This window comes from Octopus bimaculoides, chromosome 1, assembly GCF_046866305.1.
Source record: "Octopus bimaculoides isolate indiv1 chromosome 1, ASM4686630v1, whole genome shotgun sequence".
Taxonomy (NCBI): Eukaryota; Metazoa; Mollusca; class Cephalopoda; order Octopoda; family Octopodidae; genus Octopus; species Octopus bimaculoides.
Window position 1 is genome coordinate 57,997,138 of NC_142928.1, and position 27,151 is coordinate 58,024,288.

At 34.6% G+C, this 27,151-nt stretch overlaps 1 protein-coding gene across 6 annotated transcripts; it reads right to left on the reverse strand.

Moving 5' to 3' along the window:
- Positions 1-663: 663 nt before the first annotated feature.
- On the reverse strand, positions 664-27,067 carry LOC106869157 (uncharacterized). Of its 6 annotated transcripts, none has more exons than XM_014914768.3 (10): positions 26,799-27,067; positions 17,224-17,345; positions 14,926-15,100; positions 10,258-10,356; positions 9,481-9,621; positions 8,567-8,639; positions 7,752-7,874; positions 5,553-5,663; positions 3,367-3,465; positions 664-1,512 (listed from the first exon to the last, which is right to left on the reverse strand). In XM_014914768.3, exons 1-10 carry the CDS (start codon positions 26,992-26,994, stop codon positions 1,161-1,163), a joined length of 1,491 nt encoding a protein of 496 aa, XP_014770254.1. In that variant the 5' UTR covers positions 26,995-27,067; the 3' UTR covers positions 664-1,160. The 6 variants fall into 6 exon arrangements, with proteins under 6 accessions (XP_014770254.1, XP_014770253.1, XP_089207715.1 ...); XM_014914767.3 differs by having other exon boundaries at positions 17,224-17,348; positions 26,799-27,066; XM_089351589.1 differs by lacking the exon at positions 26,799-27,067 and adding an exon at positions 19,635-19,811.
- Between the last annotated feature and the right edge of the window lie 84 nt (positions 27,068-27,151).

Sequence of the window (27,151 nt, forward strand, 5' to 3'; positions counted from 1 at the left end):
TGTTTTTACCTGGCACGAACCCAAACTGCATCTCATCTAAATTGATTCGCTCCCTAATTAGTTGGGCTATGACCCTCTCTGTAACTTTCATAACCTGATCTAACAGCTTGATGCCTCTGTAATTATTTGTATCTAAAGCGTCACCTTTACCTTTGTAGCAGTTGACTATGATGCTGCTACACCAGTCATTGGGTATGACTCCTTCGTGTATCACCTGGTTCGTAATACGGGTGACTAGGCTATAGCCAACACTGCCAGATATTTTGAGCATCTCTGCAGTGATTCCTGATGGGCCGGGGGCTTTCCCGGTCTTCATACTCTTAATTGCTTTATCTACCCTGGTACTGTCAACTCGGATAGCTGGTCCCTCTATTGGGTCGACATACGGCAGGCTCTCTTCCTCCCATTCATTCTCTTTATTAAGCAATCTATCGTAGTGGCATCTCCAGACCTCTTTCTTTGCATCCTCATTTAGTGCAAGCGTACCATCATCCATGCGAACACATTTCTCTCCTACAACATCACTATTCTCTCTCCTACACTGTCTTGCAACACGAAATACCTCGAGTCTTTGGTCCTCACGGCGCAGAACATTGGCAAATCTTTTCTTATCTGCTTCCCCTCTGGCTTTCTGCTTGCAAATAAACTGTGAACACTAATTAATTATATATTATATTGTTTGTTTATTATTACTTTGTTTTTGGTAAAATATTTACTAATTGTAGTACTAATACCAAAATTTACTAACTAATACAGCATGCTAGGCATCTTTGTAAAATGTCATGACTTGCAATTTCCCCACAGCAATATTATACAAATGAGCTTGAAAAGATTGTAATTCAGATTTATGTATTTTTTTTATAAATACCATGATCAGGATATGTTGACTGATATATTGAAATCAACTTAATCACATTTTGATTTTTTTGCCCTTAGAGACATTATTATGGATACATTTTTGTAGTCTGAATCAGGGAAAAATTAACTCAATGCTATGTTACAGTTGAGATTTCTCCTAGTCTTTGATTTATATACCATAGTTACACCATAAGGTTAAACCCTTTATGGACAGGAAACCCAGGGTAACGAATATTATATGGTAATATTATATGGTTACTAATATTGTATAGGTCACCTGGAATCTAAGCAGCATAATTAAATTAACTAATCTTCCCCACTTCATGATTCTGTAATTTAAGCAAAACCAATTTAGCCGAATTGTTAACTGATTCAATTTGCTTCAGGTGGGCATCAACAGCCCATGCAGGATACTGAACAGCAGACTCCTCAGATTTCAATGAAATAAGGTAATCATGGAGGGAATCTTTTGAGTGAATCGTCTCTTTTTCCTCATTTTTGTCTCCTTTTCCTTCTCCTCCTCCTATTCTTCTTCTTTGACCTTTTTCTTCTTCTTCTTCTCCTTCTTCTTCTTTATAATCTTCTTGTTCAAGATGTTCATTATAATTTACCCACATAACTTCAGTTTCAACTAGATTGTTTGACTTCTCCCTTCTACAGTGAAAAAAAGAATAAAGAAAAGGAAAAAAGGAGACGAAATATTAAAAATTAAGAGCAATAATATAATAATGTAATAGCATCTGAAAGAAAAAAGAGGACTGTCATAAATTGGACATTTATTTTCTATTATTCTGTTTAACAGGAAGAGTCAATCCAATGATATTTAAACTGGGTATTTTGAAATAATTTCCAGTAGCATATAGTCTATTAAATTAAATTTGATTTAAGCAAACATAATCAAATATAGTTTAATTTTAATGTAAATGACAGCTAGAAACTAAATTAAATTTAATGTAGGCTTATGTATCACTGTATTACTGTATCGACCAGACTATTGGGTGTTGTTATACATGCTGGTCACAATGCACTCCCTCACATTGTTATAGCTCTCAAATGATACCACCCTACTGGCTAGGCAGGCAGGCTAGCATTCCCCTTGAACAGAATGTCTGTCCATCACAGAGTGACTCATTTACAGCTGAGTGGACTGAAGCAACATGAAGTGTTTTGCTCAAGAACACAACTTGCCTCTAGTCTGGGAATTGAAACCACAGTCTTGCAATTGTGAGTGCAACACACTAACCACTTGGCAATGTGCCTTCACACATATGCTTATATAAATTGATAAAATTAGAGGTTACAAACTCAGTAGGCATGTTATAACTATCATGATTTTGATTTGGGTCATATTATCTGTGATATAACTGGAATCTGCAGCTTAAGGTAAGTTACTCAGAGACACCATTCACATAAAAATCAATAGTTAAGTTGAGGTTGAACATTTTTAATGCACACTACATTAGAATTTTCAATTAGATTTTCAATGCTTTGCATTAAACATGATCAGCAGCAGACTAGAGTATGGTATCACTTAGGAATTAAAAAATCACAAACTACAAAGCAAACAAAGCTGTAGTTTTGAACTTCCTATTGTATTCCACCAAACATATGTATTGTACCATAAGATTACAGCACTATAAAGACATTAACAAACAATCTGAAGATTATAGCAAAAATAACAAACATTTACAAAAATATATATACAGAAAAATAAAAATATTGTTACAATCAGTTCCTTCAAACAAGCTACACATAATTTGAAAAGTAATACATATCAATAGAGTAGATGTGAATACATTTCCTTCCTTCCTGAATCCCACAGCTCATGACAAGATCAGAGGATCACCATTATGGTGCATTGTACACCAGTCTTTTCCATCCTTTGAAGAAGCTTGATCAAGTTTGGATCGCTACTAATGATTTCCTTGCCCATCTTTTCTGCTTGCTACTCTTTTTCCTTGTCTCTTCAGTTCCTTGAGAAATATTCCCAACAAGAACACAATATCTTGTTATATGACCATATTTCTTTTCTTCACTATTGTGAAAAAGTCCTCTTAGTAGTCAATGAGATACTGAATGATTTGACAAACTTGCATGTTTGTCATGTGACCTAAGTATCAAATGACAAACATGCTGTAGTAGCATCTGACTTCTTTCTCTGAATCTCTGTAGTGAGATGAGGACATACTTTACATATGGTACAGGAAGTTGGGGAGTACTAGTGCATGCAGGAATTCGATTTTGGTCTTTATGGCAATGTTTCTATCTTTCCATATTGCTTAAATTTGATTAATGCAGTTGTTGTCTCTCTGGTTCATGGAAGATTTCTTATCTTGAACTTATATCATTTACAATTTCCCCTAGGGATTTCAACTTATGCACTATCTCTAGTATCTGTCCTTGGATAGAGAAGTTGCCAGTTGTCATCAGTTTGGTTTATTCAGAGCTGGTTTCTATTCCAACAAATTTAAGAAAATAGCATGTAAAGGTAAATTCTATTGTACTTACATTATACATGCATTTGAAGATTTGTTCAAACCATCATTAACTTGAATATTTCGAAAACTTTCTGTACCTGGAGATATTTTGCTCTTACGTTTATTAGACCTGTTAAAGAAAATGATAGATATATCTTTTAAAATAGTTAATATTTAGACTTCTTTGGTTCACTACCCATTTCCCTCTATATGTTATACTTCAGTCCTCATAACCTCTATCCTATAACATTTCTTATAATAGTTGAGACACAGAAAACTGCATAAGATATTTATACATGAAATTTTAAAATCCACCTCTTGGTAACAACTCAAAGTGCTCTCAAGCAATATTAATGATCCTGGATATAAATGGGGCTAAATTTGGGAACTATTGTTTTAAAAGAGAAGTATCAGGAACAATGTTTCGATTATATTTTCATTTACATAAGTGATTCTGAAGCTGCTACTATGAAAGTAATATGTAGATTGGAATTAAAGAATTACAGAATGCAGAAAATCAGAGCAGTTTGTAAGAAATAAGGTGACGTCAACATCATCATTTAATATCCATGTTCGATGCTGGCATGAGTTGGATTGTTTGACAGGATCTGATGGATCCAAGGACTGCACTGTGTTCATCACTGTGGCCATCAATGAAGGTAAGTCAGGAAAGATTTGAAGTAGTGCTAGAGTGGAGATGATTAGATGTGTAGTGGCTTCATGCAAGCACAGTGTCGATTTGATCCTCGATCACCAAAGTTCACTTAACAGTTCAACTGCACTTTTCTCATGGTAAAACAATAGTTTTTCTGTGAGTGACAGCAGTTACATTTGCCAGATGCCTTTGCTAAGCAGAATAATGTCTTTGCCACTTGATTCTTCCAACCTTTGCTAGGCCATAAAAGACCCCAACCGAAATTCATTGTTCTCAACAATATGTCTCACCTTCTAACTAGTTTTGGATAGTTATAAATACTAGAATTTGGCAAGGCAAAATTAGTTAGTGAACCGCAACGACTAGAGTCATGGCCAAACAGCCAGAAGGAGAAAGGTCACAATCAGCCAACTATGAAACACATCTTCCCTCAACTCTATAACTTTCACTAGCTCAATTTCTTTTACAACATCATTCTATCACTATCTATGGTTTACTACTAAAATAAGAACCTGTACACACATACAGGCTGAAATTAACTTTCTTAACCTCGCATGCTCTTTCAATTATATTACACCTGCCTGTCGAGGCATGGCATTATATTAAGTAATGGTAAATATATAAATCTGAAGTCAACATCAACTTTGATCACTGTTCTTCTTTCATCTTGTACATCTGCAACAGCAATACCCATTACAATCGCTAACTGCCAACTCCAACATATATCATAATTCAAACTGTTGCACTGGTGATCACTGATTCCACCTTAACCAACCATTACATTTGCCATTATAGATGTGTACTGTGTGCAAGATGTGTGATGGAGACAGGTGCCAGCCAGACTCATTACAACAGAGAAACTGAATTGATGAGCCAAGTTCTGAGAGTAACAGAAAGAGTTGTTGCATAAATGATTAAGAAGAGAACTAACTTAGATGAGATGCAGTTCAAGTCTGTGTAAGGATGGTGTACTACAGACACCCTCTTCCTAATGAGACAGTTGCAAGAGGAGTTCTTAGGTAAGAGTGAACCACTATACCTAGCCTTCATTGATTGGAAAAGGGCATTTGACAGGATACCATGCTGTGTAGTCTGATGGTCTTAAAGAAACTTAGATGTAGATGAACAGCTTATGAGAGCTGTCCAAACTAGGTACAGATATACTATCAGTAACATGATAGTTGACAATGGGTTCAGTGAGAAATTTAACATGCAGGTAGGTGTTCATCAGGGCTTAGTTCCCAATACCTTATTTTAGTTTTCCACACTAACAGATAAGTTCAAGACTGGTTGCGCATGGGAACTTTTCTATGTTGAAAATTTAGTTCTTATAGCTAAACTCCAAACATTGAAGCAGAGAAGTAGGAGGAGGAGACAGTGGACGTGGTGGTGGTAGTGTGAAACTTGTTTATGTATTTTTTTTATTTCATCTAAAGAGATGAACAAAAGGCAGATAAATTATTTAACACTGCTTTAAAGAACTGTCCAAAATATTAGCAAAAACAAGAACTTGTTCATACAAAGCAATCCTACAAAAACAGATGATGACAAATTATACAAACAATTTTTTTGTTGGAGGTTCTTTAACACCACCAATATTTTCCTTTAGTCCTTCTGAGTCAATATCCTTAAGAAGATCTGAAAATCTTTCCGAAGTTTCTTCAACAAGTGGTCTGTGAAAGAAAATATAATAGATATGTTATAAAATATATTCAAATATCTTTAGTTCACCTGCTTGGCTCCATACATCATACTTCATTCCCAGTAATCCCTAATCTACGGGTTTACCCAGAAGAGTTGGGTCAGAGAGAACTGTATTAGAAACAATTTCATGAAATCTGAAAACCACCTTTTAGTAATTATGCATAATGCTTTCAAGTAATATTAATGATTCTGGATATTAAGAGAGCTATATTTGGGAACAAATGTTTTAAGAAAAGAAGTGATTCTCAAACTGTTAATATGGAAGTAAAATGTAGATTGGAATTAAAGAATGCAGAAGATCAGTGTGATTTGTAAGAAAGAAGCAACATATCAAGGTCATTTTTCACTGCTTTCTATGCACCATACCATGTTCAATTATGAACAGTCATGAATTTCAATATGGTAACTAGTGGCATTATAATTTGTGCTCGATCCATGCTGTAAAGTTGTTGGGAATAAAAAGAATGTGATAATTTACTAAATCAATGCAAAACCTAACATCATACACAAGGCTAACACATATGGTAGTGTCATGCACAGAAGTGGGCATCTCTTGGACCATCATCAAATGTTTCCACTAACTCTCTCACTCAGTCACTTTCTAATGCAGATGAATATCAAACAGCCCATCCTTCACAACTGCCACAAGAAACTATCCTCTTTCTGCCATGAGCAACACTTCAGGTCTGCTACCATCAATACTGATACAATGAAATATCAGTATCAACATTTTTTTGGCCATCTTGAAAACGTCTGAACCACTTGTATATTTGTGTGTGGTTCATACACTCCTCTCCCTACACTTTCTGCAAGTTTGCGTAGGTCTCTGAGCAGGTATTGCCATGACAACTTTCTCTGTCATGGTCAATGCAATGATCACACGCTACCCACCGTCCTTCCAAGCACTGCTGCTGTAAGCAGCAGATGTGAGCTAAAATGTTAAACTTTAGTGCACATGCACAGCAGAGTTCAAGGTCAATCTGTTCCAAGCGGCTTCACTCTGTGTGCTTTAGCTTCATTACTATGGCAACAGTCCAAATACTTATTAATCAGACCTCATGTATTTCAACCTCCTTAAAAAGCAGTTAAATTATTGAACACTACTTACAAGAATTGTTCAGAATACGAGGTTGTATCAAAAGATCCCTGGACAATTATGTTTAATAAAAAATAAGTTATTTACCTAAGTTTTAACACCATCTCCTTTGAAATAGTCATCTTACACAGCAACATGCCAATCCCAGAGTTTCTGCCACTTTTGGGATCTGGCCTGGAAGTCATTTTCCATAAGCGAGTTGAGAACCTTCTGCGATTCACTCTGAATCTTGACAATGATGTTAAAACAGTGATCTCTGAGCAGCTTTATCATCTTGGGGAGGAGATGGAAGTCTGCAGGTGCTAAATCTGGCAAATAGGGTGGGTGCAGAGACAATATCATGTTGTTTTTGATGAGAAACTCATGAGTGAAGAGAGCTTGGTGAAAAATCCAATTCCTCACACTCCACAGATCCAGTCACTTTTGCCAAACATCCTCCCTCAAACACTTCAAAACATCACAGCAGAACTCTCAATTGATGGCCTGGCCTTCATTGATACATGATACCACATTATTGGGGGTGACACACATGACAGGTCTTCCAGTTTTCTCATCATCTTCCAGGGATGTTCTTCCACTTTTGAAGTGTTTGTGCCACTCAAAACATTGCATATGACCCATTGCCTCACTGCTGTAAGCTTGCCAAAACATTCTCAATGTCTCTGTAGCAGACTTCCCAAGTTTAACACAAAATTTCATGTTGGCTCTTTGTTCATGACAAAATCACAGACTACAGTATACACTTGACCACAAAAACACAAATTTTACAACTTGCAAAGTAAACACAGCAATGTCACTCAGCACACTATCTCATGAAGTCATTGCTAGCTCTCATTGTGCATGCGGCTGTGTGCTACAGAACTAGTTTAGGAACTTTTTGATACCACCTCATATAGGCAAAATAAGTTCTAATTCAAACAATGCAAGCCTACAAAAGCAAATGATGACAAATCATACAAACATGTTTGTCTTTGGAGGTTCATTTACACCCTCAATGTCTTCCTTTAATCCTTCTTTATTAATTCCAGATTGATGACTTGTCAAAGTCCTTTCAATATTTGGCATTCTGCTCTCATGTTTAGACCTGTGAAGGAAAACAATAAATATATGTTATAAAGCAATGATATTCAAACATCTCTGGCCCACTACCCATTTGGTTTCATACAGCATATTTCATTTCCAGTGACACTTTAGTTCTACCCAGAAGAGTTGAGTCACATAGAACAATATAAAATATCAACAAATGTAATTTGAAATCACTTGTAATGTTCTTAAGCAACATTAATGATTCTGAATATAAAGAAAGCTTGATTTAGAATCCAAGGTTTTGAAAGGTATATCTAGAATAATACTTCAAGTATAATTTCATTCTAAATAAGTTACTTTCAAACTGCTTCTATAGAAGTAAAATGTAGATGAGAATTAAAGTAACACAGAAAATCAATGCAGTTTGTAAGAAATAAGGTAACACATCAAAACTATTTTTCACTTCCTTTCATAAATCACATCAAATCAAAATATTGAGATCTGTGAATTTTATATGATATTACATTCACAGCAATCTTCAATGAAGGTTGTTTTGTTTTGTTTTTTAAATATTTCCATGTATGGAAAGTAATCATAATATTATCCCAGGTCCACATGAAATGTGGCCTAATTATTTGATACTGCTTAAAAGAATTTGCTTAGGGTAAAGATAGCAGAATGAGGGCAATGATAAAGAGCTGTTTTAATAAATGCAAGCATAGAAGATAGATGATGACAAATTATACAAACATTTTTTTAAGTAGAGATTCCGCTAAGTTTTCATGAGTTATTTTTGAATTATCTGTTTCCTTTGCTCTGAAACCTTTTAAATAATAAACGATGATTAAAATAATTGTCATTATTAATAGAAATACATGATGAAATTACATTTATAGATAGATATATGCTTTTTAAGAATTAAACTATTTCAAATGATTCCTTTCAGTTTCTACAATGAGAATCTATTGTGTTTACTACGGGGGAAAAGCTATGTTGGACTGGTATCCCTATCTAGGAAGTGAATTGCTCTTCAATTGTATTAAGGCTGGAAAAGCTTGAATAAACACTAGCATCTCTCATATGGTGTATAGAATATTTCTTACAGCAAAATAATAATATAATATATTACATAACATTTAAAACTAGTTGATTTTTTTTTTTCTTAAATCAAATATCATATCATCATTTCTAATTGTCTTAGTGTTTACTTTTTCCTTCCGACGTAATACAAAATAAATTTTGCCATTTTATTTTTTTCTCTCCAAAAATTATCATTGATACTTTCCGTAAGATATTTTACAATCAATTCTAAGTTTAATCCAGTAAACCCAGATCTAGATAATAGATGCTCAAGAATTTTTTTTTTTTTTGTCATTGTTCATATCCATCTTCAGAAATAAACTTTGTTGGAATTAAGTACCATCTACATTTATATGTCACATAATGTAGAGGATGTGTATTAGATGCAGACATTGTTCACAAATATCTGCAATGGAAGACTTTGCTCAAATTATGCTCAGTCAGCTGTCTCACCAAAGTCCAAGTCTCATACCTTTATCATCTATACAACAGAAATTTGAGACTGTTACAAAGTATTAAATGATTTGTAAGAAATATATCAATGAATAACAAAATGTTCCTTAAAATGTTCCAACTCAACTTACTTTTTGCAGGTGTTTTCAATCTTGCAAATTTCTGTCTTGATTGTATTGAACCCAACTGCTTTTCAGCTGCAGTTTTTGCAAATAAAATTGCAATGTTAATAGCTGCCCAGCCACTTAAATCCTTTTCTAGGATTTTTATCCCTGGAATCAATGAAATTATATGTATTCATGAAATGGGAGTATCAATGTAAGAATTTTAACAGAAAGAACAAATTGTAATAGATTTAACTAATGAAATTGAAATGTAACTATATTTGATACACTGAAGTTTAATTGAAGAGCATTCTGATTTTGAAATTTAATTGAAGTCTATCCAAATATGATTCAGAAGTGTAATTCAGTTGCTGTCACCACCACTGCTGCTGTCATTGTCATTAACATCAGCAGCAGCAGCAGCAGCAGCAACAGTAGAACAGTGGCATTTTCCACCTGCTTTTCTATGTTGGCATGGGCTCGGCATTTTTGGTAAATATATGTTAAAATGAGATATCAGTGTTATTTTCATTTTTGTGTAATTAAGACGACAAATTATTCACCACACTCACTCTCTTTATATATGTGTGTGTGTATATATATATATATATATATATATATATATATATGTGTGTGTGTGTGTGTGTGTGTGCGTTTTGTATAATATCAAGTTCAAAATCCCAGTTATGGATTTCAATACAGTTTCTGTTAAATGGATTTTCTACATAGAACACTTATTGCCCATGAGAATCATACATAACAATATTTTTGTATCAGTGAAGCAGAGTATTGCTGTTTATTTACCTTCAGAAATGAGCAGGTCTATAATTTCCTGACGTCCATGAGATGCAGCTATGTGAAGTGCTGTTCGACCCCTTGAAGTTTTTGCTTTGAGATTCACACCTGTAAAAGTTGATTTCTCATGATTATATACCTGGCCAATTTTAGAAGAGAAATGTATATAGCAGACTGAATATTACTATTATATTATTAATGGTACTTAATTGTTGTTGTTTAACCTTACAATTGAGTTGATCAATAATCAAAGGCTTTCCAGCTTCAACTATCCTTTTATTCAGAATTAGAATTACACTATTTAATGAGTCTTTTAAACTACTGCAGAATGTGAGGAATGAGATTTGACTGCTATTACTAGCAGATCTTGTTGATGAATGGCTTGTGCTTCTTCTTGAGTAATAACCTTAATCCATTGTCCCTGTTGGATCTGTTGCAGACATTGGACCAAGTCTTCAGTCTGTAGATAACCTATCAGTTGTAGCTTCTTCCTCTTTTGCTCTCACCAAACAAACAAAAAAAAAATGAGATACCATTTCATGGTTTATGAGTTGAAAGGAATTTATTGTGTCCTTTGACTGAACATCTATTCAGCATGCTTCACTTTATCTCAGAATGGTGGATAAATAATAGGAGGCAACACAATGACAAGAATTCTATAGTTTTTGGTTAGTATTCCAGTATCTAATTGGACTGACTCAGGATAATGGGTAGAAGGGGTCAAAGCAATATTTGTCACAGAATTTCATCTTAGACAAGTAATTTGATTTCTTCTGACTAGACACAGACCAATTTTGGCAGGGAAAGAGTAAAGGTGATATGTTGAATATTGGTTCATTATTGTTAGTTACTGAAACAGGGAAAGGCAAAGATGACCCCAACAGAATTTAAACTAAGATTGTGATGAAACTAAAATTGCAATGCATTGTCTTGAAAAACTATTTCCTGTGAGTTGCAGCCAACTACTGAGTAGCAAATATAGAGCCTAGCCTCCAAGTCTTCAGCATAAAACCACAAATTTATATGGATATGAGATTGTGAGAACATTCATAGTTTTCTTAGAAGTGATTGAATGAGTGAAGAGAATTGGCTTTAACCTTTTAGCATCCAGATAACTCTGTGAAATCTAATGCTTATTTATTCACATTGCTTTGAATTAATCCTGCATTGTCTTGAAGTGTCAAAATTTCAATGATGTGATTGTATATTTTTTGAATGACATTATAGGGGAGGTGTGGGAGGTTGGAGTTGGTCAGTTTTAGCATTAAACACATAAATTATTAGGGCCAGTAATGACCGGTTTAAATGCTAAAGAGTTAAGAAGTAAGACTTAATCTCAAATATATATTTTTAGAAGTTCTTGCTCTATAGTGCTGACCAACTCACTGTTGTTGAAGATTTCAACACGATATAGTGGTATTTTTATAAGTAATTTAAATATGATATTAGTAACTATATTTTTCTATAAAGCCTAGCACATTTTTGCTCAGTGAGGATTTCCTTATGTAATGAGAATCTTCCATTGATAAATAATCTTCAGACAATCTTCATCTTGACTTCTATTAAATGATCCTTAATTATAAAACCTGAATGTCACTAATTTACTCTTTGAATAATTTTTACTTGCATTAAATGAAACAATCTTTGTTTTCTTCTCAACTTTACTAGGATGAGCAGAATATTTTCCAGATATTTTATATGGTAAATGAAATACATCACTGATTAAAAAATCATCCCAGTAGTTTATGTAACACAAAGAATATCAGTAATAGATAGTTGGATACACCATAAATTGAGCAATTTTAGAATGGAGCTTAACAATCTACATCATCTCTCTCTCAGCTATCTGATTTTTTGACAATTAATGTAAAATTATTATTTGAATCAATCCACTTTTAAATTAAGTCATTTTTATAAGGTCCTCTCTTGTTTTTCTCTTTATATCATTTCTGTAATTCTTGTGTTCTTATACCTCAGTATTTTTATTAGAACATATATCCATGCTTAACATTTCCTTCTGTGCATCTTTCAGTTGTGTATTTGTAATTTTATAAAGAGAGTAATGAGGGTTTAATAACTGAAAGAGTATGATCATGAATATAAGTAACCAAAATGAGGTTCTCTGAATGGAATGGTCTCTGAAGTAACAGTACTTGACAGGGTGTGTAGCTTGAAGATCAGGGTATCTCTCCAGGTTGACCCATCACTTTTCTGCTCTGGTACATCACTTTTTATGCTCTGGTACATAGAAATGTGATTAGAATGTCACAGAAAAAAAATCTCAAGATAAATCCTTTAATCTGAGTTAACAGGCAAGGAGACCTAGTAATAGACCAAGAATGAGATGGCTGAATAATATCCATAGTCTCAGTTGGTCATGCTTTGGGATCTAGTCAGAAAGTCTAATGACAGATGCTTCTGATAGGACCTTATGGAGGAGGTGCCTGAAGACTCTTCTCCCACAATCCTCCCAGGAATAGCGTGGAAGGAGAAGATGGATGGATAATGATTGAGTAAGAAGTTCTCAGCCTCAATTCAAAGAATAAAAAACTTCTGTCTAACCATAATAACATCAAGAAATAGCAAAAGGAAACTAAAGAGAATTAAAGATTTCATGGTAGGTGAGCTCTATACGAAGATCATTATATTCATATGAAATTATAAAGGTCACTAACTTCATAGAATTTATTCTCCCACTTGCAAGTGGCCTTTCTATCCACCCAGTACAGTTACAATAAGGAAGTTGGATACTACAATGAAACCCAGGAGTGTAAAAGGAACTTTAATTCTAATGACAAGGAGCTGTGTGGCACCATAACCACAGTGAAGACAATCCATCTAGGAAAGGAGATATTCTGGACTAGAACTGATATAAGATGGAGAAGGGCCTTAATCTTGCAAGGCAAGAAAGCATGTATCTAGTGCTGCTAGCAGTTGTTGATAAGAAAGGCAGCTAGTCATGAAATCTTTGCTTAAAATCATGAAACTGAAGATTACAGTTTGTAACAGCAATTGTGTTAACAGAACTGATATCAGATACATTAGTACTATGCACAAAGGGATAGTGCCTGATGTGAAAAGTCTCTTGATTATTATCAAGTCTTCTTTTCAGAATCTACATTCCAAGCTTGCCATTGTTGATATTGGTAAAAATGAAGGATAGAATGGTGGGAGATAGTTAAGATGTTAGAATAGAAATAGTTGGATGCATGTTGTGTGCAAAAAGTGACATGGGAAAGGTACTTCACCTAAACACACAAGGAAGCAAAAGCACTGGTTTCACTGATGATGTATGTATACTCAAAGCAGAGAAGTAGATAAATGTTAATTGAAATCATCAGAATGAGTAAGTAAACTCAAAGTACTATTATACAGTATGATAGCAACTGTTTTCTCTACTTGTACTTTACAAGTAAAATTGAGAGATGAGCAAAATTACTGAAACAACCATGCAAGCTACCTTGAGAACTCATGACAATGATATTGTCAACATAGCTTCTGATTTTAATGATTATCTAGAATATACTGGTACACATGGAGGCAATAGTCATATTACAAAAATCTTGGTCAAGGAAGGATCAACACTTCAAGAGTTCTGTGGTGCAAATGACCTAACAAAACAAACTTTGGTAAAGCAACTAGCCAGTGGGTTTAAGAGCTAGGTTAGCTTTATATTTACCAGATAACATGGGATGCTAACAAGCATTCCAGTGAAGTTTTCAGTTTCCTCCCCCATTCCTGTTTTTATCTGCAAATATTCAAGTTGTGCCTTAACAACATCAATCTCACTAATTTGGGAGAGCCTGAAAAGATCATTGGCACTTCTTCTAAGTAGAAGGAAAAAAGATTAATGGTTATCAAATTAAGGCTGAGGACCAAACACATTCAGAAACCCAGCCTAATATAAGGAATAGGAGGGTATGCACAAAAGCAAAATTTCCAAACAGCTCCTGTTGAAGATGATTTCAATAGCAAAGAGAATAGATTACAATATAGAAGTTGGGAATTTCTAAGTGACAAGCAGTTTCAAGTTATTGACCACTTCAGTAGAAAGAACAAGGCTGCAACTAAAAGCAGGCAATGCGATGGACAGGATTACAAGGGTTAAGCAGCATTCCAAGAAATAATAGCAAAAAATTGTGTAGCAAGGATACTAGTAAATCATGAGCATTGATCATAGAAGATCGGTGGGGATAGAGAGAAATGAGTAAAACATATCTGTTGAATGCGTAATGTTAGCTTTGAGATACTCAGCCCAAATCAGTAAAGGGTACCCAAAGAAAAGAAAACATGGTAATATGTGGTAAGGAAACATCTCAGGATATTGAACCTCACAGAAGATGAAAGATTGAAACAGTCATTAATATGTTGTGCAGTAGATGTATGTCTAACACATTCCATCGTGGGAAAAACAGATGTTAAAATGTTAATGGTGATGATTATGAACTGAAAGAACCAGCAACTATTTAATAAGGATAGTAAACACAATTCCTCACTTGATTTTTGGTTTTGATTAGATGCGAAAAAAAAAAAGTCTAAGGGAGTGAACTCTTATTCAGCATTCAACCACATACGCCAGTACTTTTTTCTCTATATTATCTTGATTTATTTACACTCCAGAATTTATTAATATGTAAGGTATAATGTTGAATATTCTAAATAGCATTCCATTCTTACCATGAGCAACCAGTTCTTTGCAAAGTGACAGGAAACCTCGATTAGCTCCAATACACAAAGCAACGAAAGCTCTGAAGTCAATCCAGTCTCTTCGAACATCTTCTTCCATAGCTAATATATATTGACTTGTAGGTGCTTCAAATTGAGTGTCATGAGTTACTCCTAATCTGAAAACCTTTCAAAAAAGATAGCAAATCACACCTATAATTTACTTTAACTTCTTTCATACATACAAAGATTTAAATGGGAAGGAACAGAAAACTGCAACATTTATATCTTCCTTTGAAATTAAAACTAAATAACAGATGCAGCTTATCTCTATTTATAGTCACCATCAGAGGTGTAGCCAGGTTCTAAATTTAACGGGAATGAGCACATAAAAAAAATGGTGTTGTGACACATACCAAACAATTTTTAACTCATTTCTCTTATATAACACAAAATATTTCATTAGTTATAATATACAAAATTGTATTCTACAGTCATTACTTTCATGCTTCAGGAACAATGTCATTATGTATGAAACTTACAGCTACTGATATAAACAACGAGAGAATTTTAAAGATTTGTTGAAAAAGATGCCAATTTTGAAAAATATGTTCAGAGGGAGCAGCCTCTCCCCTTGATCCACATTAGCTATGCCACTGGTCACTGCCAAGGAAAAAAATATTTCTAATAAGAGGTTGCAAGAAGCAATGAAAATTTTAGGAAAAACACTAAAAAATGAGTGGAAATTGAACCAATGTGCATTAAAACAGAATGATTCTCCCCAGATACAACAAAGTTCTAAGTTTTATTCTGTATTCTTAATTCTCTTATATAGGATTTAGTAATTATATACACTGGTTTCAATTTTGGCATGAGGATAGCAATTGGAGGGGGGAGGACTTGATTACATCAAGCTCAGAGTTAAACTGGTACTTATTTTATTGTCCCTGAAAAGATGAGAAGTGGAATTTGAAATCAGAAAGTGAAGATGGATGAAATACCGTTAAGTATTTTGCCTGGCATTCTAATGATTCTGCCAGGTCACTACCTTAGAAATCTTACATATATTGGTTTCAAATTTTGACACAAGGTCAGCAATTTTGGGGGAGTGAGTAAGTTGATTAAATCAACCCCAGTGCTCAACTGGTACATATTTTACCAACCCTGAAAGATTGAAAGGCAAAGTTGACAGTATTTGAACTGAGAATGTAAAGATGGGACAAAATGCTGCTAAACATTTTGCCTAGTGTGATAACGATTCTGCCAGCTCACCGCCTTAGTAGTCATATATTAAGATATACACTTTACATTATTCACTTTAAATTAATTCAATATACCAATGCTAAAAAAGTATACAGTATATGGATTTTTTTTCATGATTTAGTACATGACAGGTTTTATAGGGGAAATGAATATAGTCAACTGAATATTATTACTATATTACAAATGGTATTTATTTTATCAATCTTGGAAAAATAAAGTATGTAAAACTCATGAAACATTTAATTCAGTTCTTAACTGTTAGTGCCATTACTTGTTTCAGTCATTTTGACTGTGGCCATGCTGGAGCACAACCTTTTTAGTCAAAGAAATTGTCCCTAGACTTATTCTTTGTAAGACTGGCACTTATTCTATCAGTCTCTTTTGCTGAACAGCTAAGTCATGGGGACGTAAACACATCAACATTGGTTGTCAAGCGACAATGGTGAGACAAACACAGACACACAATTATACACACATGCACACACACACACTCATATATATATATATATATATATATATATATATATATATATATATATATACATACATACATACATATATATATATATATATATATATATATTACGGAGATGTACTTGCATAGCAAGTGACCTGATCTGAGATCGTGTGCTGGAACGAAAACAATTGCAGTGTGGAAGGTGTTTATAAGCCATTTAAAATAACACACAAAAGCTGTCAGATCGCAGTCTCAAAGCGACGAAAATATTTTGACAAATTAAATTTAAATGTTGAAGTGAATCTGATGGCTTATGTGTGTTATTTTAAATGGCTTATAAACACCTTCCACACTGCAATTGTTATATATATATATATATATATATATATATATATATATATATATATATATATATATATATATATATATATAATGAGCTTTTTTCAGAATAAAAGAAAACTTCAAACCTTTGGAAACCATAGAACGTTTGGAATCATGGAATAAAGAAAGAAGACAAATGTTTCTTTTTTTTCCTTCTTTTCTTAATCTGAGGAGGGACAAGCCAGATAAAAGTTAAGGCATTTACAAACCTCATAAACATCACCTTTAATTGCTGCTTTTACAAACTCTCTCCATATTGTCCAGACATCAAGATCTACTTCTGTTTTAGGAAGAATACGGTTTTCTGTAAGGGTTGTGTCATCCAACAAATCTGCTGCATTGGACAGGTAAACAGATAAAAAGAGTGTCAGTAAATAGACTCAGAGTCTTTTCTATAAAATACAGGGAATGTTAGTTACCACTACTACATTGTAACTTTAAAGAAGAAGCCATGGAAAGAGTTGATATTTATCAATTGTTGCAAGGAAATTATATTTATTAAATGTGTGTAAACGTATGTCATTCTATCTGTTTGTATGACTATGTGGTTAAGCAGTTCACTTTGAAAATACATGGTGCCAGGTTTGATCTCACAACACAGCACATTTGGCAAATACCCTCAGATTGACTGATACCTTGTAAGCGGCATTTGATAGTCAAAAACCCATAATATTTATACACACACACAAACATACGTGTGTGTGTGTGCGTGTGTGTTTGTGCATGTACATCTTTCACCTGTGTACCTCAAGGAAAGATATAAAGAACAAGGAGGAAAACAGAAAAATGATATTTTTATGAAGTTCCTGGAGATATTTTTTCCCCACTGAGTTTTCTTATTATCAGAAATGCAGTGAACGAAGGGGTGGCCAGTTGGAAATTTGGAACCAGTAACCCTATTGTTTACATATTGCAATATGCAATATATAAAATACTTATTAATCATTTAATTATACTGCCAGTAAATGAACAATATGCAAATTAGTTTAACCATTTCAGTTAGATCTTGGTTTGTGTTTGATTTAGTGTTAGCTATTCAGTTCTCTTCATTCAAGATAAAAAGGGGTATATCTTCCTATCATTTATCCCTCCATCACTCTTCTAACAACTGCATTATTCTGTAATCAATTAAGAGCAGAACTACATGTACCATCATCCTCTCTTGTGCTACTAATTATCTTTCCCTCTTCTCTGAACTACTGCCTCTTGACATCTATCCCCTTATTCTTCACACCACTCATATTATCCACTGACTACCCTTTCTATGCTGCCAGTATCACTCCCTTTCCTTAGAGACACTTCCTGTTAACACCCATATTTCATTAAGAACACCATTTCATACTACCATCAATCACTCTGACATTTTTGCCATTCACTTCATTCAAACCTATGTACGTCTAACCACTCCAACTCCATCATTGTGTCTTTCACTCTCCCACCAACTCCTGCGATCTTTGGCCTTCTACCTCCACCCATTATTTTTCCATCTCTCATCCCTCCCCTATTAATTATATTAGTCTGCTGCTCTTGGGTGTAAAATCTAGGCCAGTGTTTCCAACCTATTTTCTCCCAGGCCTCACTATAACTTCCCAGAAAAATGTATTCCTCACTGGTGGTTAGAAAAGAACAACTTTATTTTTAATATTTTATCAAAATTATTTTATACAAAAGCATCTACCAGTAACTCTTTTATTAAGCACTGAGGGTAGAAATGATAATACCATATTGGATGAACCTTACTTTGTCTATATTTCTTATATTAGATAAAGGAACAAGGACCTTCGGCTAGCCATGACAATTGTTTCGATTGCCACCATAAGAGATAGACCATCTGATCCCAAAATAATTCAGGTTTTCCCAATCTGTATTTGAAATTGTAGTAATCATTCTTCTGCCTTACAATCTAATATGTTTATGTAACTACTATAATTTGCCTTTATATTCATAGTGTATAAGCACACTCTTTATTTTGGACATACCAACTCTTGATCACTATATGTACATATGTACATATGGATGGATGCATTAATGGTATGCATGTCTGTAGAGTACTCAGCCACTTGCAAGTTAATTTTATCCTCATGTGGTAATGAAAAGTGAAAGTGACATCCAATATTTGCTGTAGTTATTTGTCTTTGATTTAACAATATCTATGTATCAACTTTCTTTTGATCTATGTATCTATCTCTTTCACTTCCTCTGTGTACCTCTTCTCTCCCACTTTTAATTTAACAATGTGTGTATGTATCAACTTTTCTTTTGATCTCTGTATCTACTTTTCTTGTGATGTGATAAACATTTAAAAACAAAACGAACGCCATCACCACTCACTGTCTCTTTCTCTCTTACTTCCTCTCTGAAACAATTATATAACACAAAACGAACACCATCACCACTCAATGTCTCATTCACTCTCTCTTACTTCCTCTCTCTCACTTCTTCTTTTGAAGTGTAACACACACTACTGGTACGTACAAAACAAACAAAACTAAGTGTATTAATATTATTGACATATACACCCTGAACTCTAATCATCTATTTCTCTCCTCCTCTCACATCACACTAGTGGAGTTAACCACTCACTCTTCCTAATCCCTTGTCTATTCTTTCTTATACTCACCTTCTTGTATTTTGAAAGTATGTTCTGACACTTCATCACTATCAGTTTTCTTTCCAGTTACTTCCACCCTTATATAACACAAGGCAACCATGTATCTCCTCTACAGCAAGACACCTGTGCCCGTTCATCTGTCATACTTCAGCATCTCAACACTGGGCATAGAGTCACTTCCCTGTCTACTGCAATCCCATTCAGTTGAAGAGTCATTTTCTTTGTCTTGCGAGTTAATCAGCAACCTCACTAGTGCCAATATTTTGTCTGTGTGAACATTCTGAGTTCAAATTCCACCAAGGTTGACTTTGCCTATCATCCTTGTGCCTTTAGTAGAAAGGATATTAGGAAAGGCATCCAGCTGTAGAAATCATGTCAAAACAAATACTGGAGCCTAATGCAGTCTTCCAGTTCACTAGATCCTGTCAAACCATCCAACCCATGCCAGCATAGAAGATGGACATGAAATGATAATCCTTTCTACTAAAGGTACAAGGCCTGAAATTTGGGGGAAGGAGCTAGTTGATTTCATCAACCCAATGTGTAACTGGTACTTATTTAACTGACCTCGGCGGAATTTGAACTCAGAACGTAGCAGCAGATGAAATACTGCTAAGCATTTCGCCCAGTGTGCTAATGATGATGATGATGATGACTGAAATACATGTGTGTGTATGAATGTGTATGCATGTCTATGTGTTTGTGTTTATCACTGCTTGGAAAATGCAGGCTGCATTTTAACAGCAGCAAGAGTTGCAAACTCTGTTTGGTAGGGAAGTGGATGGTCCTGAACAATTCTCTTCATCTGGATAGTTTACTGAATTCCAAAAAGGATATTTTTATGCCTTGCTTCCACAAATGTGAATATAGTCTAAACTGGTTGAGTCCTACTAAGCAGTTGAGATTGGTGTAATTTATTCCATTCCAACACTCTCAGACATTCTTTTCCTTATCCCTAAACACCTCTCATATGTACACATACGTACATGTAATACTCTAACATTGCCTTTTCCTCCATCCACTTGCTTTACAATATAACTTTTTTCATACCAGGGTAAATAACTTTGAAAGCCTTTTCCAAAATGTCTCTTGATAAATTAAAGGTTTTCTTAGGTTTCATTTTCCAGCTTCCTGCAGCCAAGTAGTTTGCTTTGCTTTTACCCTTCTACCTGACCAGATGTTAATTTTTGAAACTCCAGTACAAATGATGTCTGGTTATACATTTCCAGTCAAATGATGATTAGGTGATTTCACTTTCTGCTTAGAAAAGTCTGATCTTGCATGAAATCGCCTGGCATTTTTGCTTCGCCACAACATTGTTTTTAATTTATAATTTTATATTCAAACTGTTTGTCTGTTTGTATGTGTGTATATGTGTATGCGTGTGTGCATGCATGTGTGTGTATATGTATGTATGTAATTTAGAATAAAATCTGACAGGCCACCTACTTGGTTGCAAGGTTATGAAGGACAGCAGTTTGTTTTGTTTATCATCCTTACAAATTTTTATTACCCCAGATATTGTGATCATTTGTAGTGTACAAATTAAAGAGTTGAATACTCTTCCAAAGAATCCAAGATCAGCCATACTTTGCTTTAGGTGGATTGGGATGTATCCTCCTGCTCCGATAATAATAGTTATGAATCTGAAAGTGCATCCTGAGCACTAGATTTGCAAACTCTTTATCAATGGTCCATAGATGTTCTCTTTCTCTTGTATTTTCTAACCACGCTGAGTCCTGGGGGTAGCTGATTTCCACAATGGAACACATCTTTTCCTTGCAGTCACACACAATAATATCTGGCTGGTTGTGTTTTAACTTAGTTGCTGTTTTAATTTTTAAATTCTGTCAATATCTTATTGACCCATTAGTCTCAATAAGGTCAACTTCATTTGTGGATGTTTTCTTTTTTGTTATCCTAGTCCAAACTGTTCTGCCCACCACACCATGCCTCATGGGAAGATGATATCTGGAAAATATTCTCTCACAGTTGGCAATAACGTAGTTGATGTCTTCAGTCTTGGTCTTGCTTAGCATGCATGGATGGATGCATGTAAGTAGGTAAATATTACATTCTAGCAGGTATCAAAGAAAAAGAGAAACATAGTGACATATGAAATTAACTATCTTTGAAAAGATGAGATATTCCTTACTATAATGCCTTTGATCTTAGGTCTGGCCAACCTGACTAGCCCTAGAAATGACCTGGAGTTAATTAATCAGTAACCCACATACTTTACAACAAACCAACATTACCTCCATAAATTGAGTCCTAAATAACAACCTTCAATCTAGTCTCTTTCAACAGTGCAAAGATATAATTGTGACATGTTCTAGAAAAAGAAAGTCCTTTACTTCATCCTCTACAGCTCCAAGTTCAGAGATGCACTGTTTCTTCTCTCTGCCTGTGTTCTTATGAACTGGTTTGCCTACATTTCCCATCAACTCGGCCAAAATGATTTACTCATATCTCCTCCACTCATTCCCCCTACTGTTTTTCACTTCTTATTTTCTGCACAAAGCACTTCAGTTAATTATTCTGTCCCAGAACTGAAACTCCCTGGAATTCATTACTCTCATTACCCATTACTCTCTGGAATTCATTACTTGTCTATATTTTTTTCTCTGCAGATACAAAACTTGGCACAACTTGCAAAGGACATGAGCACTGCCCTCTTTTCTTTGACTAACTTTAAAAAAAAAAAAAGAGATCAGGTCAACTACTATACAATTGAAAATCAAACCTGCACTGCAGGTATTCCATTGTATATTTGTATAGTTTACTTAATTGTGTTTTTCAGAATAAATATCAGATCTTCAGGGTATGTCTATCACCTGAGATAGACTGACTTTTTAATTAAAGAGTTTATATTTCACCTGCTTCTTGCCAAAAAAAGTAAAGCTAACAGAAGTCTTAACACAACACATTTTTTTTTTTACTGAATGTCCATAAAACCTAAAGACAACATACATTAGAATACATCTGACATACTGAGGATGATGCACCCTCTTCTTTAATATATTCTAGATTACATAAAAATAATTTGAGCAGATATTAAGTAAGCTTTAACTCATCAGTCTACAAACACTGACCTAGGTCATACTGTGTCTCATTTTCATCTCGTTTGCAATTAACTATAGTGGACACTGTTTTGAACTTGTAGATTATGCAATGTCCTAAAGTAAATCAATTTCATGCACTTGTCTCTCTCTCTTTTCCATCAAAATAATTGTCAATATTTTGAATGGTATGTAGAAGACTACAGTGGCATGTAAGATAAGATAAATGGGAGGAGAGTAATGTATAAAGAATGGGTTTAGGTGAGCCATTCAGGGAAGTATTGTAATAATAGTTGTAGAAATAGATGTGTCTATTTAATTGATTGGAAAGTGATTGTAGAGACTCAGAAAGTAATGGTTTGTCTACTTAGCAAGCTAACAAGTAGTTAGCAGGTTTTATAAACACATGCATATGGCAGGTACTTTGATCCATATATCTGAACAGAATTTTTGTACAGAATGTATTTTTACCATACCTAAAACTATTCAATGATGACATATTAATTGTCTCTCAAAAGAAAAATTAAATATTTGTGCTGCAATCTTAGCTATATGAAGAAAGTGCATGCTCCCATATGTCACAAGAAACTGTTTGGCATGGCATTTACAATGTAGTTTACAGCTTTTAGCTATCAGCAAATAGTTTATGAATGACACGTTTCCTTGAGATATATAGTTTTAAATGACAATGGAATGAGACACTCCCACCAGAGGTGATGCCAAAAAGGGTAAAATATTGTCTAAGTAAGTAGACAGCCTAAAATATCTAGGTTTTGTTTGTGGGAGACACTAAGAGCAGAGGTATAGCTATAATCAAAGATCAAAATTGGTATTCTATGTTGATATCTTTGTGACCAGGTATATACTGTAAGCTTACTCTCCAGTGCTTGAAATGTTGAAATAAAACTTGTCTGCAATTGTAATTACATTTGTGTTTTGTTACCATATAAATTACTAATGTGTATTTTATGTTTACTGAAACAAGGTAACCATAGTTTCCTCTATCGGCCCACTGGTTGACGGAAACAGCATCCCTCACAGTAATGCCAAAGACATGGCTGAGATCCTGCAAAGTCAATACTGCTCTGTTTTCAGTGACCCTGATTCAGTAGACTCATGCAGCTTTGCTTCTTTGAATCCTCAACATGTCCTTCCGACATAACCTTCAATGCCACCAATATCCTAGCAGCAATAAAAGAAATCGAACCTCATTCAGCAGTGGGTCCAGACAGGATCCCTGCTAGAGTGCTGAAGGAATACAGACAGCAACTTGCAGCTCCTCTTGCAAATCTCTGGAAGAAATTACTAGATACCAGTTTTATCTCTCAAAACCTTCTCTCCCAGTCAGCCGTTCCTATCTTTAAAAAGGGGAATAAATCACTCTCTGTAAACTACCGTCCAATGTCACTTACCTCACATATCAAAGTATTTGAGAGTGTTGAGATCAAGAATAACAGTCTTCCTAGAACAAAATCATTTCCTAAATTGCAACCAGCATGGCTTTCGTGTTGGGAGGGATTGTCTAACACATCTCCTCCACCATTTTGATGACATCTTAAATACACTGAGGGCTCTAGCGCAGATGTCATATACTTTGAATTTTGGCAAGGCCTTTGACAGAGTCGACCACAATATACTGTTAAAGAAACTATCCAACACTGGAGTCGGTGGAAAGCTACTTCAATGGATTAAGTATTTCCTAACAAACAGGACCCAGCATGTTGTGGTTGATGGCATCCACTCAAGACCAGCAAAAGTCATCAGCAGAGACTCGCAGGGTACTGTGCTGAGTCCACTTCTTTTTATTGTCTATATCAATGACATTGCAGATTCCATTGAACATAACACCATTAAAATATTTACAGATGACTCTAAGCTCCAGAAAGTCATTAAAGGAGCATATGATTGAGCGATGCTTCAATTGGACCTATGTGCAGTAATCCAGTGGGCACAAAAAAACAATATGCATTTGAATGAAGAAAAATGTGAGCTCATCCACTTTGGAAAAGAGGGCACACTCAAACAACCATATACACTACCATCAGGAGACCTACTTGAACCATCGGATAATATCAGAGACTTAGGTGTAACTATCAACAGCAACCTTAGCTGGAGTGTGCACATCAACAAAAAAGTTGATGTTGCCCACAGAATGTGCTCAAGGATCCTCAGAACTTTTCTATCTAGGGATCATGAAATCATCATCCTTCTCTCCACATTCACTAGGTCCCACCTCGAATACTGCTGCCCATTGTGGTCCCCCTACAAAAAACAAGACATAATGAGGATCAAAGCACCACAAAGATCAATCACTAAAAAAATAAATGGCATGATGGGACTTGATTATTGGGCTTGACTTAAACAGCTGAAACTATTCTCTGCAATGCCACTGTGAGCGATATATTACTTGCACCATGTGGAAAATATTCCACCAATATTATCCAAATGATATCGATATTATGTTTACAATTCACCCAAAACTAGGCCTCCATGCAATACATCCCCTACACATAAGAACATTGCGACACAATTTCTTCAGTGCAAATGGTCTTGCTCTTTTCAATGTTATCCCGAAAGAAATTAAAGTACCTAAAGACCCCACAACTTTCAAATGGTACTTGGACAAATTCCTTCAGGAAATACTGGATAAACCACATACACCTGGATACATCTCAACCAACAACAACTCTCTACTTGAGTGGTTCATGGTGTCCCAAAATAATTAGCTAAAAGACTTTTCCAGGTGGTGCTATTGAGTTAGTCATGGCCTGGGCCTATAATGACCAAAACCAAAACCAAACTAAGTTATCTAAGTTAAGTCATCTGATGGTATTTTTAAGAACAATTGAAATTCACTGAATATCATAAATGTCAATGAGATGATGGTCAAGCTGCTTAAAATTTATGGCAGTTGAAGGACCATATACACCTGTAGTCTCTAAGAGGCATTAATTCAAAAATAATTATAGTTGGCAATTAAAAACTTCTAGTATCTATTGAAAATAAAAATGGAAAAATAAAATACTGCATTTTAAAAATTAAAATGCAATTCTTTTTTTTTTTTTTTTTTGACAATCTAAGCACTTGTGTGGTTCTGTGGTATGAACTTTGCTTCCCATTCACGTGGTTCTGGATTTAGAGCTGACCAAAGCTATGAGTGGATTTAGTAAATGGAAACTAAAAGAGAGTCTGTCATAAAAAAAAAAAAAAGAAGGGGAAATATTTTTAGACAAAACGGTATGTGAGTAAAGGGAGATTTGACTGTCGTTTCTAGCATATCCCACGACCACTTTCCCCTTTTCTTTTCTTACTCTAACAAGTATTAATGTTTTTCAATATTTCCTCCCCAATAATAGCATAAACTCATTTATACTACAATTTTTTTTTTTTTTTAATTTATGATTTTTATCAACCCTAAATCTTACAGGTCATGGGATATGCTAGAAACAGCAGCCAAATACCTCTTAAATCATCGAGCGTAGTGCTCACAAAATCGACCAAAATCGGTCCGGAGAGGGGAAGATGGGAGTGAGGTATGGATTATAGAAAAAAAAACATTTTCCAAAAATCTTTTTTTTTTCTTTGTAGGGAATTTCATTAAAAAATATCCATTTTCTTGAAAGTTAAGACGAATTGGACTCCGGTGAATTTTTCGAAATTCCCCACCTCAACCCCCTCCTAAAACACTTTCCCCACAAAATTTTGTATATTCGGAATCTACTTGATATAAAACATATTCGTAGAAAATTTCATTAAAAAATATCCACTTTTCTGAAAGTTATAATCATCCAAAGTCGGGGGTGCAGAAATCTGGAGTTATGCCAAATGAAATGTTAGCACCAAGAAGTGTTTAGGCATAAACAAAATTTAGGTAAGTTAAAATATGATTGTGACAGAAGGATACTAGAAGTTTTTAAATGTCAATACTTCCCAATTTTGCTTCTCGAAACCAGGTGCCACACGCATTTAATACATTAAAGATTTTATCCCTATAAATTATGATTAAACACTTTATTTATTCGAAGAGAAGGTTGAATCAACTCTAAAACGACATACACTTATACTAGAGTGAAGTTTCAATTAACTCACGCACTGAATTTAATCATTTTACCTGCATCCAAGTAGCTTAGTTTTTGTAGACTGTATGGTATTCCAGTAACTAATTCCAAATGATCTTTGAGTTCTGAAATTTTCATTTTCAACGAAACATAGACATTATAAACATCGACTTTCAATAGTCTGATCTTTATCGAAACTGGATGAGTATTTTTCCATGTAAGTTTATATTTATCTCTTGGCTTGGACATCTTTGAGAAAAGCCACTATATTGGAAGCGACAGAAATGGGAACTGTAATTACCATAGTAACTTCAATGCGGAATTAATATTTTTTTCCCCACAACTTCACTCCAATTATAAATTTTAAATTCAACCAAAGAAAAATAATTTAGAATTTAATTCCATG